Genomic DNA, 21,428 nt, shown 5'->3' with positions numbered 1-21,428 from the left:
CTGACTGAGAATGATTGGGTGGCATGCCCTCGACTGACTGAGAATGATTGGGTGGCGTGTACTCGACTGACTGAGAATGATTGGGTGGCGTGTACTCTACTGACTGAGAATGAGAAGGGTGCCTTACACTACACTCTCTTGACTTAGAAACGCGAGGCTGGCTTCTAACATTCCCCCCCCCCTAGATGGGTGTGAGTAGGGTAGTTTCCACTGCTCCCCCCTGGATGGGTGTGAGTAGGGTAGTTTCCACTGCTCCCCCCTGGATGGGTGTGAGTAGGGTAGTTTCCACTGCTCCCCCCTGGATGGGTGTGAGTAGAATCTTCCACTGCTCTTTCCTGGGCTGGAGTAGGTTGGCCTCCACTCTTCCCTGGGTGGGAGTAGGTTATCTTCCACTGCTCTTCCCTGGGCGGGAGTATTTTAGCTTCCTGATCTTCCCTGGACGGGAGTAGGTTAGCTTTACTGCTCTTCCCTGGGCAGGAGTAGAGTGGCTTCCACTGTTCTTCCCTGGTTGGGAGTAGGTTAGCTTCCGCTGCCCTTCCCTGGACAGGAGAAGGGTGGCTTCCACTGCCCTTCCCTGGGCGGGAGTAGGTTAGCTTCCACTACCCTTCCCTGGGCGGGAGTAGGTTTGCTTTACTGCTCTTCCCTGGGCGGGAGTAGGTTAGCTTCCTGCTCTTCCCTGGGCGGGAGTAGGGTGGCTTCCTGCTCTTCCCTTGGCGGGAGTAGGTTAGCTTCCTGCCCTTCCATGGGAGGGAGTAGGTTAACTTCCACTGCCCTTCCCTGGGCAGGAGTAGGGTGGCTTCCTGCTCTTCTCTGGGCAGGAGTAGGTTCGGTTCACTGCTCTTCCCTGGGCGGGAGTAGGGCAGTTTCCTGCTCTTCACTGGGCGGGAGTAGGTTAGCTTCACTGCTCTTCCCTGGGTGGGAGTAGGTTAGCTTCACTGCTCTTCCCTGGGCGGGAGTAGGTTAGCTTCACTGCTCTTCTGTGGGCGGGAGTAGGTTAGCTTCACTGCTCTTCCCTGGGCGGGAGTAGGTTAGCTTCACTGCTCTTCCCTGGGCGGGAGTAGGTTAGCTTCACTGCTCTTCCCTGGGCGGGAGTAGGTTAGCTTCACTGCTCTTCCCTGGGCAGGAGTAGGTTAGCTTCACTGCTCTTGCCTGGGCGGCAGTATGTTAGCTTCACTGCTCTTCCGTGGGCGGGAGTAGGTTAGCTTCACTGCTCTTCCCTGGGCAGGAGTAAGGTGGCTTCACTGCTCTTCCCTGGGCGGGAGTAGGTTAGCTTCACTGCTCTTCCGTGGGGGGGAGTAGATAAGCTTCACTGCTCTTCCCTGGGTGGGAGTAGGGTGGCTTCACTGCTCTTCCCTGGGTGGGAGTAGGGCAATTTCCTGCTGTTCCCTGGGCGCGTGTCGATTGGCTTCACTGCTCTTTCGATTCACTGCTCTTCCCTGGGCGGGAGTAGGGCAGTTTCCTGTTCTTTACTGGGCGGGAGTACGTTAGCTTCACTGCTCTTCCCTGGGCGGGAGTAGGGTAGCTTCACTGCTCTTCCCTGGGCAGGAGTAGGGTGGCTTCCTGCTCTTCTCTGGGCAGCAGTAGGTTAGCTTCACTGCTCTTCCCTGTGCGGGAGTAGGTTAGCTTCACTGATCTTCCCTGGGCGGGAGTAGGTTAGCTTCACTGCTCTTCTCTGGGCAGGAGTAGGTTAGCTTCACTGCTCTTCCGTGGGCAGGAGTAGGGCAGTTTCCTGCTCTTCCATGGGCGGGAGTAGGTTAGCTTCACTGCTCTTCTCTGGGCAGGAGTAGGTTAGCTTCACTGCTCTTCCGTGGGCAGGAATCGGGTAGCTTCCTGCTCTTCCCTGGGCGGGAGTAGGGTGGCTTCACTGCTCTTCTCTGGGCAGGAGCAGGTTAGCTTCACTGCTCTTCCGTGGGCAGGAATGGGTTAGCTTCCTGCTCTTCCCTGGGCGGGAGTAGGTTAGCTTCACTGCTCTTCTCTGGGCAGGAGTAGGTTAGCTTCACTGCTCTTCCGTGGGCAGGAATGGGGTAGCTTCCTGCTCTTCCCTGGGCGGAAGTAGGGTGGCTTTCACTGCTCCCTCCTGGCTAGGCCAGTAGTGCTTTGCACACAGCTCTCTCCTACTACTTGAGCATTTTCAGCAGATATGGCGGAAGGAATGACTCTTGCAAAACACCTGTCTTCTCCCCTTTCTTGACTTCTAGAAAAGATGGCACTGGGTGCGCTATTGGCCCAGTCCGTCGTCGCCATTCCTAGCCCAGAATTTTTTAAATTTCAAATTGTAAGAATTTGATTTTCAAAATAAATATGCATATGTCCTGTGTCTGGATTTCCTGTCCTGCCGGCTGCCCCTTACTTACAATGCGTTCACCTTTAATAGAAGGTGCCTTTTATCGGACCCTGAGGAGCGCTTCTCCGCCAGCGCGGTCTCATGCTAGCGGATAAAAGTGATATACAGCGCATCACGCGGCGCTCAATATATAACGTGAGAAGGGACTGTCCCCAACCTGCTGGCTCCAGGCAAGGGAGAGATCAGTGTTGCTTTACGCACCGGGTCGGCGCTAGCGGGCACAGGCCGCGCAGGTTCAAGAGCGCCACTGCGCTATAAATCCAGGACGCCGACTGTTAACTCTAAAACATAGACACAGATTTCTTGCAGTGCATGTTTTACGGCTGAAATGATATTTACGGTCGTCTGATATACAATAAGAGTCCACAGACATCCCCTGGGATATTCAGACATAGCGCCTCCAGCCAACTCGTCATCGAAGCCCCTCGTAATGGCCACCTCGATGTTGCAGACATGTTTCAGAAAAGTATTGGATAAAACCCATCCTGCCCCTGGCACTCTTGTTATTCCTTTAATTACTTGCCCACACAGATGACTCACTTTGAACCGTGCAAAAGAGTCCATGAATCAGGCCCACAGTACCCAGCCAAATACCAGCGTAACTATTGATTGATATTTAACAGATAATACACAGCTGTGTTTTACTTTCTTTCAGTAATGCTGAGATTCACATAAAGTCTTAACATTGTACTTGGCCGGGAGGCTCATGAAAGCTTGAAAGTCACCGGAGGTGCGTGGCCCACGCACGCACACGTGCAGTGAGTACGGCCGGAAGTGTGGGCAGTGCATAGGGAGCGCTGCTCAGAAACTGGCCCTACAGTGGTGCTATTACCCGAGCATGAAAGCCTAGGTGCGGCTGCACCTCGGCATGGGTGTCAGAGTGCATCGGACCTCGCCCTTTACAGAGCTGGGCATTGACAGAAGGCGCTGGCGTGTGCCATGTCTGACCTACCTGCACCCCACACTGCCTGAAGTACAGCGACACCTCGTGTCCTAACCTAGACGCCCCTGCTGCAGTGTCTGTCCTTCCTAAAGCGCCCCGATACCCCTCAGAACTAGCTCCACGCTACACCCAATACCTAAAAACGAAAACCACCCCTTGCCTGTGTCTCCCGCCGCGTGGTGATGCTTCTGTGTGTCCCAGCTTCATCCGCACCTTGAGGCTGTTAAACCCTTGCTGGGAAGCGAGGGGGCGGGGTATTGGGGGGTGGGGGGGTCCTGTCACATGACAGCACGCTGGAAGAAGCCAGCTGCTCATGTTGATGGTGGGGTGCAGAAAGCAAAGTGCGTGTCCTGCCCCTGGCGTGTCTCCCAAGCCGCTCCGTCTGGGTGTGTTGTTATTAGCCCAGCACACTGTGTGACTGAGGCAGACGACAGATGTTGAAAGGGAGGGGGCTAACATGAACCCTGGAGGTGCATTAGATTACGATAACATGAAATTAATTCTTACCAGTCTGTACGTTCCCATGTGCTCAATTGGCCTATGGAACATCAACGCAGACCCGGTCAATAATGTTGGTTATTGCCCTGTCCTTTTTTATGGGGCCAAGCAATAGGCGAGCGAATATAGAGAGAGTTAAACGGGGTCACTAGCTGTATTACTAACTCCAAGGTCAGTAATGCCCTAGCGCAAGTGTTTGCCCCCCCTGCCCCCCCCCCATTGCACTCGCGCTGTATTCATCCTCTCCCCACACCCACCCCCCAGAAGGTCTTCCTCTGCTTACTTGCCAGCATGTTAGAAGAGAGGGGTTATAAGCAGACCTATGGCAGCAGTAACAGACTGTATTCTGGGGAATCTGATTGGCTGAACATCAATGAATGATGTTATCATGAGTTGGGGCACCTTGAGGGCAGGCTGCAATAGGCGTTAGTGGCCTACAGCCAAGTGTCTATTACAATGGTAAGAGTCAATAAATGCCATTATTACCCACCTCCATGGGCTGTAAGAAAAGTATTACATTAGCTGGGGCCCAAACCCGCCCACTCGCCTAGTCCATTTCCCTCAAACCATTTCCACTGCGAGAGGGCTACGCCTCCTCCCTTCCATGCTCGAACCCCCCCCCCCCCCCCTCTACTTCCCAAGAGAGAGGAAGAACGGATGTGGTGGGCAGGGCACATCAAGGCCCCACTGCTGGCCCCGTGCCCCCTCCGCACATGGCACAGGAGAAGAGCCAGCCCAGTGTGAGGAGATTGGTTCCTAGAGAACCCGAAGTATCCGTGTGCTGTATTTATATAATGCACACGACCCTTTCCCAATAGGAGTCGCCATTCTATGGGCGCTTGTGACTTCGCTTCTAATCGCATGCCTGTCTCGGCGAATGGGCAACGTACATTCCGCGACGTGTGATATAAAAGCGCTCAGAAAAGGTGCAAACGTTCCATAGGGCTTGAGTTCTTGTCACAGGAGCGGTTGTAATTTAAGGCTGAATAAAGCGCCTATCCCGCAGGCCTGCATGCTCGGGTGTGTTGGGAGTAAGCTGTCAAAACAGGCCGGGCATTTGTGTAACAGCAATGGATCGACCTCACGTGGTGGCGGGCCATCCCACGAGGCTGTACCTTTGCTGACCTTTGCTCTTTTGTCTTATCATGCCACCAGAAACCATTGCTAGCACAGTGGGGCTTTAGCCAGTGAGTAGCGCCTAATAACGAGCTGGGCCCTGCTCGATGAATTCACGGCTCAGACCTTTGCACTTGCCTTTCTTTAGTTTAACCCTCAGTTTAACCCATGAGTGCTTGGTTGCATTCGAAATCCATATTTCTGCCTCTTTTTTAACATGGGGTTAGACTCCTGAAGATCCATCATTTGGAACATAATAATTTGTTTTATATATAGCGCTTAAATCTAAGGCGCTTTACATAGGGTATATTTACATACATTACTATTATACATTCGGAAAGATAAAAGGCAGAGTTGGTTTTGCCGGGATTCGAACCTGCAACCTGCAGATCACACACAGATCACAGCAACAAGCGTTTAACTTGCCGAGCCACATAAAGCGGGTGCATGCACTATATGATTGTCATGAGTGTGTGTATGGAGGCCTAGAAAAATGCGGCACACAAGCCAAAACACGTGTCCTTCCTCTGGGTTTAGATACTGTTTAATTGCACGCTTTTAGGTGACAGCGGGGTGTGCTAGTCTGAGGCTCTCCAATTAATCACTCGGAACAAGAGGGCACTGCCTCTCTCATTAATCACCGTCTGGTGGGTGATGGCACCCAATGATTGTTTATCTACCCAGCCACCCAAGTAGGGAGATGCCCTAATCACCGAGCGCTGCCGCAACACTCTTGACAAGCCCACCTTCTGATTGTGATGCTCGAAATTAAAACATGGCAGTTCCTGGCACTTGCCTAATTAAACATTGTGTCGAGGCAAGGGTATGTGTGTGTCAGATGGAGCATGCATGCATGTCTGAGCAGATTTACAGTCTAGGTGGCGAAACATATGTCGGTGCTACGGTTGAGAGTTTGGTGGCCTTCTGCAGGGTTGGAATTATAGGGTCCCAAAATACATCCTTCTATACGTGGTAGGAAATGGTTCGGCCTGAGAAGGAATGCCTGTTTATAGTCTAGGTGGTGCGGCATGTTTCGGTGTTACGATGGAGAGTTTTGTGGCCTTCTGCAGGGTTGGGATTACAGGGGCCCAAAATATGCACTTCTATACATGGTAGCAAATGGTTTAGGCCTGAGAGGGAGGGCCTGTTCTGCAGCGTCCAGTTGGGAGCAGGGATACCCTCACAGCGCATTATAGCGTATATATAAATACATAAATAATATAGCAAAATGAAAAGTGCATGCTTTATATGTGCAAAAAAGCTAGAACAAATCCTTCAGCCGCTCAGCATAAAATGTCTTCCTCCTTCCCGAGCTGTTCTTTGGAATTAAAAAGCCACGATGTGTGCGCGCCCGGTTGCCTATGTCCCCACTGTAATCTACCCACATGCACTAAAGGGTGCAACTCACATTCAAGGAACAGTCTCCTTGGAAAGCGAGCACCTGTGAGGCTACACATTTGTGCGGTTTGGTGCAGAAATGTGGTTGCACAATGGGTAATCCATGGGGCATTATTGAATGGATAATGGTCAATTTTGCAATGTGATGGAGCGGCTGTTGCTGACCGTCTTGGCACGAGGCCATCACCTCCAGTGAAGCAAGACTTCTCTTCCGCCAGGACTTCAATGGGCCATGCACAATTGGGGGTCCCCTCCACATTGTGGCGTGCCCGCCAGATCTTTCCACCTGTCTTTTTCTCAGCAATCATTGGTTGAGCCCGTCCAAGGATTCGATATGTGGGTGCGGACCTCCTTCGGTGCTTGCAGAAGAACGGAGGGGTCTAGGCTTCCTTTGGTGGCTTCTAAAACTCTAATAGATACCCCCCTCTTTCTTGGATGCTTCTACCCCCGCATCACCTATGTCCCCTGGCAACTGTGCTCTGCCGCCATATTTCCTACAAACTGGCGAGAGGGCGCAACAGGCGCTGGTTGGTATGAATTAAGTTATCTCATTTTAACTTTTTAACCAATTGGACTACCAGCTGAGATTATTAAGATGGCATACCATTCTCTGAGGCAGCCGGGTGACCAGACTGTTTGGGCATCATGCCTTTCTTGGAAAGGCTTTTGTCTCGGGAGGATAGCTCAGCGGCAACGTGCTCCCCTTGGAAGTAAGAGGACACAAAGCAACACAGGTTCGATCCCCGGGTCCGCGCTTAGAAATTGAGCACCTTATAAATAACCTATCATAACTGTGGCTTTCGGAGTCTTATTTATTTATTTATAAAGCGTTAGAGACGGTCTAGCCGGGAGGCGTCAGAATGCTGACAAGACAAACCGGCCAATAACAACAACCTGTCAAAACGTAACAGAGAGAAAAGCAGCTGAAAGGTAAACCAGAGTGAAGTAGGAGAGTTTTCAATGTACGCCTGAAAGGTGCAGGGAGACACAGCCCCTCGGGCCTGGAGGTAAGTCTATGCACTGAATAATTATATGCACCCTGACTCGCAAAGGTCAGTATAGAAGGTGGGCATTGTTTGATCTCAATGCTCTGCGGGACGGCAACCAAGTCAGTCTATCCAACTGTGGGTCACTCAGGGTTCTGTCTTCCTTGAGTATGTTGTGTTCACAAGCCTTCACTCAAGCATATCGGGTGCAAGACTCCTCTTCCCCCCACAACTTTACTCTATCTCCGTGAACAGCACCCGGGGCACACAGCTCGCTGTCGGGCTTCCCAACCCACTGAGTGTCGACACAGCATTGGGTACCTTATTGGATACCCCACATGCGACTCCTGCTCTAGTGCCTTCTCCGCGGGTTTGTCTCGCTTGTATCCGGCACCTGGGCTGGTTACCTCCTCCTCACTCTCCTGGCCTCCATGTTGACCATCCGCAAGCTGGTGACGTTTCCACGCCTTCCCCCTACCTGCGGCACTGCAGATCCTGTCACCTGACCATAGAAATGGAAGTTGTATTTGTACGATGTGGATCTGTTTTCCTTCGCATTGGCTCACCACTCAGAATCACCTTTGAGCGCTTGACCACTTGACGTAAATGCGCTCTGTATTCGTGTGGTGACGTGGGCCGTTCATCGGCGTCCCACAATTGATTAATGTACAGACAACCCATGGGCACCGCCAGTGTAGGTGCCCACATTTAACCAAGTGGGGGAGAACTTCTAGGTTTGCCTCGTCTTTGCCGATGAGTGAACGAATGAAGAATTGTTTTTCCCGCCATTGCACATTTTGATCAAGACGTGACACTGACCTCCAGTTTTCACCACTGACAAGACGACTTGACTTTACTCTTGTTTCAAGTGATTACAAGCTGTTAAAACCTCATTGGGCTGGCATGCTATCCTATATTTAGAAATCCCAAAGGACTAGATGCCAGTCCACCTGTTGATCAGTCTCTCTATCGATCAATCACTCTATCATTCATACATCACTCTATCATTCCACCTGCAATGATTGATTGCTCCATCTCGGTGAGAGGGGATAGCTCAGGGGCAGAGCGTTTGTCGAAGCAAGACAGCGCTGCGCAACACAGGTTCGAATCCCGTGCTTAGTATTCAGTCTCTGGTATTAAGTGCGTTATAAAAGAATAATTATAATCTCCATCTATCTTGATGAAGCGCAGCAAATATCAACATAAAACAAGTCCCTTGTACTCATTCGTGCTTTTGATTTTCTCAATACGATAAATAGCCAAAAATCAATACAGTGTCCAACCAAATGTTTCCAGCTGAGCTGTTTGGATGTGCAGCACTTTACCTTGACGCAGTCCCTCATAGTATATTTATCGCTGCCACCCATTTTATAATTCATATGAGTAATGCAGTCCCGACAGAAGGTTGGTAAAAACCTATCTCTGCCGTGCCCTATATAACCCACTTAGCGAGATGCGGCAAGCGCAGGCTGTGTGAAGGCTGGCCCCAACGCGGAATGAATTATTTATTAATTTTGAAAGGGTGGCGAGCCAGGCGGAACCTAATCATGGTGACAACATGCCCAAGGTGAAAGCCGGGTTCCAGCAATGCCCGCCTACTGTCTAGCGCGTAATCTACAGAAAGAAGAGCGGAGACATATTTACATCTAAAACAGCCCTGACAATATTTTAATCTGCATAGTAATGAAACAAATGCGCCTGATGGCTATACATTCACGAGGGACTGTATTCTGTCTTAGAGAGGGCAGTGATGTGTGTGAAAACAAGAGTTTCTGTAGTTATCTTCGCCTGCTCCCTATCTCTCTCTCGCCTGGTCCTGAGAGCGCCCAATGAGGAGTGGTTAAGAAGGAGGCGGGTGTCTTGAAGGAGGTTGACAGTGGCTTAATTTTGATCAGTAATTGTCATAAGTTCTAACACTAGGGTCTCGACTCCGAAGCATGTTAGACATCATCGTACAAGCACCCGCTTGCAATACTGACGAGGCGGCCATCTTGTGTGTGTAGCCATGTCGGCGGCGGCAGATTAGAGTTGGGATGCGTGGAAGCCGCTCTAGCTCCCAAGGCGGTTTACAACACCTGGCACTATGTGGCGCTGACAGAGTAGCACCCTCCACTCCCTGTGCACTGCCCTGGGATGTAAAACACGGATATCTTGTCTTTGATTCTGTCTCTGCGTAGTGTATGTAACTGTGTTCAGTAAAAGGTCCAGAAAATAAAACTATCAAACATTTTTTAAGGGGCACACGATTCCCTACTTCTGGAAGACACTTTGAGGTTTTCTTAACAACACCCCACAAAACAGAAAGTCCAACTTTCTCATGCAGTGGTCATCCCACAGTGTCATCCCAACCAGGGGTGTTGCTAGGTCTGGAAAAGATCCGGGGCTATGCTAATGTTGGGACTGGCGGGATTAGGGGCTAGTTATAGCCATATGGTTGTAGTCTCTGAACTTCTATCCGGGGCTACAACCAAAAGACCCAGGGCTATAGCCCCCTCAAGCTCCCCCCTAGCAACGCTTCTGATCCCAATGGCCGAGAAGCATCTCTGGTGTGCCCACGCAACCAAGGGAAACTTGTTTCGCCTGTTTCCTGCACCTGAAATGGTACAACTAGGTCTGGGAGTCTTAGCAACCTGACTTTTTAAAACCTGCCTTCTTTCTTGACACTAGCAGCAAAGATCACCAAAGGAGCTGGGTCTTGTTTGTGTGTGTGTTGACTGTACACTAGTACAGTCTGGGCTGCTCTCTCATGGAAGTATCTGTCGCATTCACCAAAATGTCTGAGCTGTGAACAAGACAGTTCCAAGATGGCCGCCAAAGAAAAAGGCCCATCCGTTTTCAGCCAATGGGTGTTCTACAGCTTGCCCCAGACTCACTGTGGGAAGCAAAGACCTACACACAATGACGGCTGCGTAACACACGGTGGTAACACACGTATATGTATCAATACAGTTTCTATGTTCTTGTACATTTACATGTTTAGGGGGTGCGGTCAATATGATTGTGGTTAGTAAACATGAAAACAAGTCTCCTTCCTAGCCCCGCCACTCGACATTCTTCACCAGGAGTTTCATGGGTGCAAATCAAGCCTGGGGTAGGATTGTCCAAGATCTTGTTGACATTTTGTCCTATTTTGATAAGACTGAGTTGGCCAGAGCCATCTTTTGCAGCTGATAAAAGCTGTGGTTTCTAAGTGCACTTCTAGTTGACCATGGTGTCATTTGATAGCGTTCCATGAAGGTTGACTCATCAGCCCGGATTCACATTAATCAGAGATCGGTCTCATCTTCCGTACCTGGTGGTACCGAGACCCCGATGACATTACTGGTCACGTTGGCCATCGCTTTAGAGCAGGTTTGTTGCCTTTGTCACTTGAGGGTAACGGAATTCAATGGCGGTTTAATGACCTTACAGGAATTCTGCTGAGATGAGCGCGTTGACAGTCTTATCCAGAGACCGTGCAAATTTGGCCTGATTGTAAACAAATTTCTAATTCGGTGCCAAGCCAAGACTCTTTGGTGGTCTTCGTCCGTACCTTATCAAAACCTCTTTACACCAAATCACCATCCAGGGCTGATATACTGGTGTAAGGAGCAGTGTCCTGTAAGCCCCCCCCCCATTTAAGCTCTCAGACTGATGTCAACATCCCTGGGTGAATTGGCAAAGATGCCACCACGATGTTGTGCCATGTGAGTCGTGGTAGTTGTTCCCTGAAAGATACTGGCTGCTTTCTGTGAGACTTGGTGCCCATTCACACCACTGCCCCTTTAATCCACCGTCATTACAGAATTTGATTGACATAGTTTTAAACCAATCGGATTGGCAGATTTCAGTGCATTTGAGCTTGGGTTGGTTTTGCCTGCTAGTACTGAATATTGCTTCTTGAGCACCTCACAAAGACAACATTTTTTACATTTCCGCCCTTTTCATGTGCATGACCCCAAGCGCAGCCATTTTTGATTGGTCAGTTGGCGCCCAGAAGTCTACTGCACAGTCTAAGAAGAGAATCTATAATTCTCAATTAAAAAACCCACAGCTCGGCGTCTTCCCTTTCCCCTGATTCACTCTTAAATCCAATTTGGGGACATCAGGCTGTGTAGCATAGGCTTTTTAATGTCCTGGATGATTTCTGAGGTGTGGCTGTGGTTACCCCTCAAGCTGAATGCCGTCCAAGAGACCTTGAATCCTGGCAGGGTCAGCTCTGCCTTTCATCGGCTGCTAAAATAACTCGTATTGAGTCCAGTAATAACAAAACCATCTATTTGTTGGGTGCCAATCAACAGTCCAGTTTGTAAAGCGTCCTATTTTAATATTCATTATTAAGAAAAACTCTTTCTGATGGCTGTATTTTTGTTTTGGATCACATTTTTCAGTTCAAGTGCAAGCTCCCAGAAGCCCTCGGGCTTTGTGCGCTATATACATTGCAAAATAAGTATTCAATGCTTCTTTGATTGGCCCACAATTACCTGAGGATTTGGCAATTTTCCTGTGGGAACCAACTGCACGCCATTCTCTGCCAAACACTGCACACTCCATGGCTGCCCTTTGGGCGTGCGTTAAAATGATATAGCGTTCACAGGAATGCCACCGGTCATATTGGAGCCCCACTCTACTAAATGTGGCTGGCATGTCAACTCGAAACCCGAAAGAAAGAGGTCTTCAACGGGGGGGGGAGGTTTCTAAGAACGCCTGCAAACAGCGGGTGGATTGTGTTATCGCGCCCATGGACCTCAAACGAGCCGCTCCCAAAAGCTGGTGATGTCATTTCATGCACAACAGTTTGAAAGCGACCAATAAAGTGTGCAGAAACAGGTGCAACTTGTCAAATTACAGCCACCCCGCAGTGCCTCCATTATCACTTTACTTCCTGGAATGCAAAATGGCCGCCGCAGCTGCCGCGCGACAGCTCCTGGATCAGTGGAGCCCAAAAAAGGAAGGCTCTGGGGGGAGATAAGTTTCTAAATATGAAAAGCAGAGCAGGAAAGTGAGGAGGGATGGATGGGTTTGTGACCTGAACAGCACAGCCTGGTAAACGATCAACAAACTGGGGGACTTTCCCCCCATTGATTCAGCGGGTGCGCCTGTACTAGAAGCTACTTTTGGAAACAAGCGGGGTAGAGTCAGTTTGTACGTTCGCTCTGGCATTCCCTACGTTTGAAGAGGTCCCTTTTTGATAGGTAGTAACATGAACTCTTTTAATAAAACGTTTTTTTACTACTGTGTGTAGAGAGAGATTTGCATAGATGGTTATTGAAACTGGGCAATTGTTTGAATTTAGCAAACAAAGTTGAAATGCGAATGCCCATTACGGTGGGTAGAAGCCCTGGGGCACAGGGTGGTACAACCATCACACAACTAAGCCTCTGGCTTCCCTTAGCCTCAAGTTTAGCTACTAGAGTATATCTGCTCTGGCAACAAATGCATTTAAGCCATTAAGGGCAAATGGTACAGCTTAACGTGACACAATTTATATGTAAACGAACAATTATACAGTAGACTTTGCGATGATAATAAATACGTGAACAGGTGTGTCTTGGGCATCTTACAGCAGGACTACCCCACGGCCATGGCAGGACGGTTGCCCTATGGCCGTGGCAGATTAGACGCAGGGCTGGCTCTGGGCCTTTGCAGACTGACATCAAGTCTGTCTCATGCCATTTGTGGACTGACATCAAAGCTCTGAAGTGGCCTTTTTAATAAGGACAGCAGGGCTGCCCATGGACTTTTTAGAAAGACAGCATGGCTGCCCGTGGACTTTTTAGAAAGACAGCAGGGCTGCCCATGGATTTTTTTAGAAATACAGCAGGGCTGCCCCTACACTTTTTAGAAAGACAGCATGGCTGCCCATACACTTTTTTTAGAAAGACAGCAGGACTGCCCATGGATTTTTTTAGAAAGACAGCAGGGCTGGCCATGGCCTTTTTAGAAAGACAGCAGGGCTGCCCATTGCCTTTTTAGAAAGACGGCAGGGCTGCCCATTGCCTTTTTAGAAAGACAGCAGGACTGCCAATGGACTTTTTAGAAAGACAGCAGGATTGCCCATGGACTTGTTTAGAAAGACAGTAGAGCTGGCCATGGACTTTTTAGAAAGACAGCAGGGCTGCCCATGGACTTTTTAGAAAGACAGCAGGGCTGGCCATGGATTTTTCAGAAAGACAGCAGGGCTGCCCATGGACTTTTTAGAAAGAGAGCAGGGCTGCCCATGGACTTTGCAGACTGACATTAAGGTTGTCTCATGCCATTTGCAGACTGACATCAAGGCTGTCTCATACCATTTGCAGACTGACATCAAGGCTGTCTCATACCATTTGCAGACTGACATCGACTGTCTCATGCCATTTGCAGACTGACATCAAGGCTGTCTCAAGCCCTTGCAGACTGACATCAAGGCTGTCTCAAGGCCTTGCAGACTGACATCAATGCTGTCTCACACCATTTGCAGACTGACATTAAGGCTGTCTCAAGCCCTTGCAGACTGACATCAAGGCTGTCTTAAGCCTTTGCAGACTGACATCAAGGCTGGCTCAAGCCCTTGCAGACTGACATCAAGGCTGTCTCAAGGCCTTGCAGACTGACCTCAAGGCTGTCTCATGCCATTTGCAGACTGACATCAAGGCTGTCTCAAGCCGTTGCAGACTGACATCAAGGCTGTCTTAAGCCCTTGCAGACTGACATCAAGGCTGGCTCAAGGCTTTGCAGACTGACATCAAGGCTGTCTAAAGCCCTTGCAGACTGACATCAAGGCTGTCTCATGCCATTTGCAGACTGACATCAAGGCTGTCTCAAGCCCTTGCAGACCGACATCAAGGCTGGCTCAAGCCCTTGCAGACTGACATCAAGGCTGTCTAAAGCCCTTGCAAACTGACATCAAGGCTGTCTCAAGCCCTTGCAGACTGACATCAAGGCTGGCTCAAGCCCTTGCAGACTGACATCAAGGCTGTCTAAAGCCCTTGCAAACTGACATCAAGGCTGGCTCATGCCATTTGCAGACTGACATCAAGGCTGCCTTGTGGCTTTGGCAGAATGGGAGCAGGGCTGCCCCAGCCAATTTTAGAATGACATCAAGGCTGTCTCATAGCCTTAGAGCACACAGCTGCTGTGGGCAAGCTGCTCTTATGAGTGACCGCGTGGTGCTCTCGAGAAGTAAAATAAGCTTTTACTTTTGTGACACTCAGTCTCCAAGATCAATCCTCGTGGTTTAACTATAAGCACCCAACACACTTCCCACTAGGCCTGCAGATATTATCGCTGGGGAAAAGTTAATTTACAGGAACGTTTTCCTGAAAAGCAATTGGACATTGATGCAAATAGAGATACTGTGACTCTCGCCATGTGTGTGCTTGGTTATCACTAAGATGTTGTCACTCTCTCTGGTCTTGGTGATGTGCTATGTGTGTGCTTGGTTATCACTGAGATTCTGTCACCCCTCCTGGTCTTGGTGCTGTGCTATGTGTGTGCTTGGTTATCACTCAGATGCTCTCACTCCCTCTGGTCTTGGGGCTGTGCTATGTGTGTGCTTGGTTATCACTGGTATGATGTCAGTCCCTCTGGTGCTATGTGTGTGCTTGGTTATCACTTAGATGCTCTCACTCCCTCTGGTCTTGGTGCTGTGCTGCGTGTGTGCTTGGTTACACTGAGATAATTCCATTCTCTCCGGTCTTGGTGCTGTGCTACGTGTGTGCTTGGTTATCACTGGGATGATTTCAGTCCCTCTGGTGCTATGTGTGTGCTTGGTTATCACTCAGATGCTCTCACTCTCTCTGGTCTTGGTGCTGTGCTGCGTGTGTGCTTGGTTATCACTGAGATGCTGTCACTCCCTCTGGTCTTGGTGCTGTGCTATGTGTGTGCTTGGTTATCACTCAGATTCTCACGTGTGCTCTCCAAGTAAAGGAATTCCTGGCAATGTAGTGTTCTCCTATGGATAATCTCACTTGTCCATTCACCCAACAAGCCGGAAGGCCTACGACCCCTCGCCCCAGAACTAGTTCTCCTCACACTTCTAGGCTGGGAGGATAGCTCAGGGGCATCGCGTTTGTCTTGGAAGAAAACTTGTTACAGGGCAGAACAACACAGGTTCGAATCCGTCCTGCGCTTAGAGACTGGTCTCCAGTATCAAGTATGTTACAAAAAATTAATTAAGTACTATGTATAATTTGGTCCTCCTGGACAGTTGACTTTGGGCTCGCTCTATTGTACTGCTCTGAACCCCCTCTCCACTCACCCATAGCTCTATTGTACCGCTCTGAACCCTCTCTCCACCATTTTCCCTTTCTGCATAGTGCATGTAACATAGGGTGACCAGACGTCCTGGTTTTCCTGGGACAGTCAGGGGAAATCACCCTCCGTCCTAGGGTCCCGGGAGTTTTTTCATTTTAGAAATCCCATCCGCGTTTGCTTGATTGGGTGGCTACGGTCCGGGTTTTTGCTGGAAACCGATTTCAAAATCCTGAAATTGGGTCCAGGCGCGACTCTTCCTCCCACTTCCCCTCCCCGGCGGTCTCCTCCAATGAAAGGAGTGTGCCTGCGAGCACCCCCTCCTCCCCGCCCCCCGCAACAGGCCAGCGACATAGAAGTGGGACTACCGTTGTATATGCATTTACATTAGTCCTACTTCTATGTCTATGGCCTGTCCCTTTTTTTTAATCTGTTCACTCTAATGTAACAAAATACAGAAATGCCATTTCTTAAGCTTGTTAGTCTTTAGAGTCAACCAATATTGGACGGACAGACAACTGAATGTAAATGTAACCCTCAAGGTAACACTTCCCAGCAGAAGGATTTTGGCCTCCTAGGCGCCGAGCCAAGACTTCGCTTCTTCGCATGGGTGAAGGGCAGCTCTGATGGGCACTCTTTCGGTAGAGCTGACAGGGTTGCTAGCTTGAATGGTCATAACTCGGTTACGCAGATTTTGCATCCCTTGCACGCCGCGCAATGCCTTGTGGGTGCAAGTATTCTGCACGTGTTTCTATGGTTACTTCACCAAGGTCAGCCCAAAGAAGGGTTGCACTTGAGAGCAGTAAGACAAGAGAGGCAGCTGCACACCATCCTTTGTGGAATTAAATAATTGATACGCGTTAAAAGCGCCCTGACTTTCGCAGAAGAATAAGCGGGGTGGGGGGAATGATGGACGTTGGAGTCGCGTCTCGCAAAGTTTGTCGAACAGTCTCCCAAATGTTTACGATCAGAGTTCCATTGAACTCTCTTGATGGATTTCTTTGGAAATAATCTTGAAAACACAAAAAGGAAGCATATTTCTAGGGCTGTGAAAAGTACATTCATAGCGAGATAAAGTCACCTGCTTTTCGGCAATTTTCACGACAGCACAAAATGGACGCCTTCGTTCGTGTGTCTCATGTGGCAGTGAGATATCTGCGGCCACGCTTTGGTGGCGCACCATGAGGTGACATTAAAATGTGTACGCAAGGCACAATTGATTTGAACTAATTGAGGACTCGGATGCCTTGGCGGACGTGCATTAGTCATTTAGCGGTTGCGCTAGCATTGCGGGCGCGTTTCCCGGCACTGTCATTAGGGATACAATGCTTGGATGCTCTAATCGTATGCTCAGTCACATCACCATCCGCGCCCTCAGCGCGGGCATGCTGGTCCTGCGCCTTAAGCTGATGAGGTGTCGGCTCCGCGAGGCGCCTCAATTATTGACTCATTTGCTGGTTAATCTAATGCCCAAATGTTTATCACTGGATCATCAGGTGCCCATGACAGGGTGGTTATCGCAGCATTAGCCGAGCGGTGGCGGTTCATTAGCTCCTATGAGGTTCTCATATGGGATGCCTACAACACAGTTTATCAAGATTAAAATATCTTTGATATGCGCCGAATATCCGGACAAGCGTCGGTGCTGGAAGACCACAGTGGTGGTGGAAGGCCCAATATGGCAATGAAATGAAGGCCTTTTGACCCAGTTCTAAACTCTGTTACAAAATACCTTGTTTCACGGTAGGTAGTAGTGTGATGGTCAGAGGCGTAGACAGGGTAGGTCCTGAGTGGTCAAGGCCCACTCAAAATCTGTAAATTGCCCAGTAAGCAGCACTCTGTGGACATTTGCAGATGTTAACGTCACTGCGGTGGGCCAACCGCATTAGCTTCGGGCCCCACTTCGTTAAACAATCCTGGCTACGCCACTGTGGTGGTATTTCTGGGCTCCGTGCCCCTCACTTCGGTCAGGCTGGAGGGTTCTTCTTCCATCTTGTTCGGCTCGGTGGTGTATGGAATTGCCAAGCCAGTGGATCCTCAGAACGCAAGACATTCCAGCGGGGCCAGGCATGCATGCTTAATGAGGGTGGCATCACTCCGGTACCGCCAGCCCTGAGCGTTCTTGCTAGTGCCCCTTCGTAAGCCCTCAGCTGCAAATCTGCCCCCAGAGGGAGAACCCTGAAGTAGAGTCTGCGCGCGTCGGAGGTGCTACGTATTGTGTCCCCTCCACCACAGAAACTCGCAGTCGGCCAGCCTACCACTCTAATTCACCACGTTGCCAGCGAAACAGAACAGGGGCCCACGCCTATATTCACGCCATTGTATTAAAGCTGTGCTTCGACATTGTTCTGGTGTGTTCACTCTGGCCCGATGTGACAATGTGTACCGGAAAGGTGGGGTACATGTGTACGGATTCAAGGCCGGGCTATTTTGTATTTGTTTATTATTTATATCGCGCACCAAACCCTGAGGTAGCTGGGCGCCATGTGTGTGTGGGAGATCAAGTTCCACGGATGCATTCTGAGCGGCAAATGCCAGGGGTATATGTTGGTGTTATCTGAGTTTGTGGGGTTCTTTCTGTTGCTTCATCAGGTATTGGGGGGCATGTTTGTTCCATAGGAAATAGACAGGGTGAAACCATTACCCACTGTAGCATTTTTGGGACTGAAGGTGTTTTTCTTTCACAAGCATGGAGAAATGAGGTGCTGAATTGGGTCGGTCCAACACAAAAGTTTCAGTACACAATTGTCTATTTCTCGCTTTTGCTAAGGAAATAGCGTTGCACCGTTTTAATTCATTGAATTAATTAATTAATCTTTGGTAACGCGCTTAATACCAAACACTAGTCTCTAAGCGCGGGACTGGGATTCGAAGCTGTGTTGCTCGGCGTGAGCTATCCTCCCGGCCCTCCCGGTTTGAATCCCATGCAATGAATCCCCTCTTTTCATATTATCCAGGCAAATTTGAAATCGAGACATCACTTCTCATTATTTACCACTCTTTTCATCATTCTATACCCCCCCCAGACATCCCCTTGGCATTAAGTTACCCCCTTAAACGTTCAGATGGTGAGACGTGTTTGCGTTCAAATGAAAAGTCAGACATGCCCACTAGAAAAAATTCAAATTAAGGAGGCAAAAAACTACCTTATAAAGAATGAAGCGGCAGCAGATGTACCTGCGGAAACCCCGTCCGGCCCCACTAAGCTCTGGGCGTTCAGCGAGGAGCCCGCCGCGGGGTCGCTGCTGCTGTGGTTCTGTCCTGAGGTTGCTTGATTGTGCTGGCCTTCTCGTCCGCCATCTATCGTTGGCACTTCCGCCTGGAAAGGAAAAGATTTGAAACATTTAAGATCGAGTGCCGCTGTGGTCCGGAAGCAATGAAATCGACATGAACAAAAATGGAGACCCACTAGATGATCGCGAGGTGGCCCATCAGGCTGCGCTTGACGGGGGCGCATCACAGAGCTATAGGCTCTTTCGAGTCGCGTGCCTGAAGGGGAGTTTATCATTCAACTAGTAGGCAAATGATGGTAAGACATAAAATATTATTATTGGAAGCCCCGCCCACTCCCACATGTAGATGTTTCGGTGCATGCATACGTGTTTTGCATGGATTTAGCAACAAACCATTGGACAAGGAAGAGCGGTCAACAGCAAAAGTTGTTCAAAGCAGTGCTTGATCAACCCCTTAAGCACCCCCTAGTAATGCTCCCCATGACAGATATATTTAGAGCCTCTGCACAAGGGATCATCTCTGAATCCAGTGAGGGACCAATCTCCCTAATCCCACCAGCCCGTACCGTGCAGTTTACCTCAGGTCTTCAGCGAGCTGTGACTCAACGGGCAATTTCCCCCATTCTACACATACTGACAGTCCCGGACCAAGGGCAGAACCATCAGACGGGAAACAATCTCCCTAATCCCTCCAGCCCGCACCGTGCAGGCTACCTCAGGTCTTCGGCGAGCTGTGACTCAACGGGCAATTTCCACCATTCTATGTGTACTGACTGTCCCGGACCAAGGGCAGAGCCATCAGACGGGGACCATTCTTCCCAATCCCTCCAGCCTGCACCATGCAGGCTACCTCAGGTCTTCAGCGAGCTGTGACTAAACGGGCAATTTCCACCATTCTACACGTACTGACAGTCCCAGACCAAGGGCAGAACCATCAGACGGGGAACAATCTCCCTAATTCCTCCAGCGTGCACCGCGCAGGCTACGTCAGGTCTTCAGCGAGCTGTGACTCAAGAGGCAATTTCCACCATTCTACCCGTACTGACAGTCCCGGACCGAGGGCATAGCCATCAGACGAGGACCAATGTTCCTAATCCCTCCAGCCCGCACCATGCAGGCTACCTCAGGTCTTCATCAAGCTGTGACTCAACAGGCAATTTCGACCATTCTATGCGTACTGACAGTCCCGGACTGAGGGCAGAGCCATCAGACAGGGACCAATCTCCCTAATCCTTCCATCAGCACAGTGCAGGCTACCTCAGGTCTTCAGCGAGCTGTGACTCAAAGGGCAATTTCCACCATTTTACGCATACTGACAGTCGTGGACCAAGGACAGAACCATCGGACCGGGACCAATCTCCCTAATCCCTCCAGCCCGCACCATGCAGGCTACCTCAGGTCTTCAGCGAGCTGCATATCAACGGGCAATTTCCACCATTCTACGGGTACTGACAGTCCTGGACCAAGGACAGAACCATCGAACCAGGACCAATCTCCCTAATCCCTCCAGCCCGCACCATGCAGGCTACCTCAGGTCTTCAGCGAGCTGTGACTCAACTGGCAATTTCCACCATTCTACGCGTACTGACAGTCCCGGACCAAGGGCAGAACCATCAGACGGGAAACAATCTCCCTAATCCCTCCAGCCCGCACCATGCAGGCTACCTCAGGTCTTCGGCGAGCTGTGACTCAACGGACAATTTCCACCATTCTATGTGTACTGACTGTCCCGGACCAAGGGCAGAGCCATCAGACGGGGACCATTCTCTCCAATCCCTCCAGCCTGCACAGTGCAGGCTACCTCAGGTCTTCAGCGAGCTGTGACTAAACGGGCAATTTCCACCATTCTACGTGTACTGACAGTCCCAGACCAAGGGCAGAACCATCAAACGGGGACCAATCTCCCTAATTCCTCCAGCGTGCACCGCGCAGGCTACGTCAGGTCTCCAGCGAGCTGTGACTCAACTGGCAATTTCCATTATTCTACCCGTACTGATGGTCCCGGACCAAGGGCAGAACCATCAGACGGGGACCAATCTCCCTAATCCCTCCAGCCCGCACCGTGCAGGCTACCTCAGGTCTTCAGCGAGCTGTGACTCAATGGACAATTTCCACCATTCTATGTGTACTGACAGTCAGGACCAAGGCCAGAACCATCTGATGGTTTTTTGAGGGTTCTGTGGCTCAGATGCCGGTCTCATGGTATAATCCCTGGACGTCGGCTTAAGGATTCCGGTGCTCAGGAGATGTTATGTTATGATGAATTATACCATGCACCGCTGCTATTCTCATGGTCTCCACATGCTTGCACGGCTCTGTAGAGAAGTCTGCGCGCGTCAACTTTCTTGGTGTGAGATGCCATGAAGAGTGTTTCTAAGCCCAGGCACGGCAGGCCACATGGTCCACATTAGGTCACGCCACCTTTTGGGATGGGGTGGCCGCCAAGGAACGGGTCAGGTGGGACATCAGGGTCTGACCAGTGGATGAGTGTCAATAGTCCCACATACCTTTTACATTGTATGTCCCATTGGAACATCTCTGCATGGACCTTCCAAAAAAGACAAATGACCGTCCAATCTCACTCTGCTCCTGTTTCAATATCAGTGGCCACAGGAAGCCAAAAGCTGGCCCGGCTTCCAGGAAAGTACATAGAGGAAAGAACCCTCTTTACATGTGGGTTCTCTCAGTCTTCTCTTCGG

At 50.1% G+C, this 21,428-nt stretch overlaps 1 protein-coding gene across 5 annotated transcripts in view; it reads right to left on the bottom strand.

Moving 5' to 3' along the window:
• KIF26A (kinesin family member 26A) overlaps positions 1-21,428 on the bottom strand; it is a 249,432-nt gene that overhangs the window by 94,300 nt on the left and 133,704 nt on the right. For 4 of the 5 annotated variants that reach the window (XM_069638136.1, XM_069638135.1, XM_069638133.1 and 1 more), the window contains exon 4: positions 18,643-18,815. In XM_069638136.1, coding sequence (XP_069494237.1) covers positions 18,643-18,815 — 173 coding nt within the window. The remainder of the gene's footprint in view (positions 1-18,642; positions 18,816-21,428) is intronic. The other variant, XM_069638137.1, reaches the window with a different exon arrangement.

The sequence above is a fragment of the Ambystoma mexicanum genome, chromosome 14 (assembly GCF_040938575.1).
Source record: "Ambystoma mexicanum isolate Mex_15411 chromosome 14, UKY_AmexF1_1, whole genome shotgun sequence".
NCBI lineage: Eukaryota > Metazoa > Chordata > Amphibia > Caudata > Ambystomatidae > Ambystoma > Ambystoma mexicanum.
Note: the sequence above shows the minus strand (reverse complement) of the source record. Positions and strands in the feature narration are given on the sequence as shown.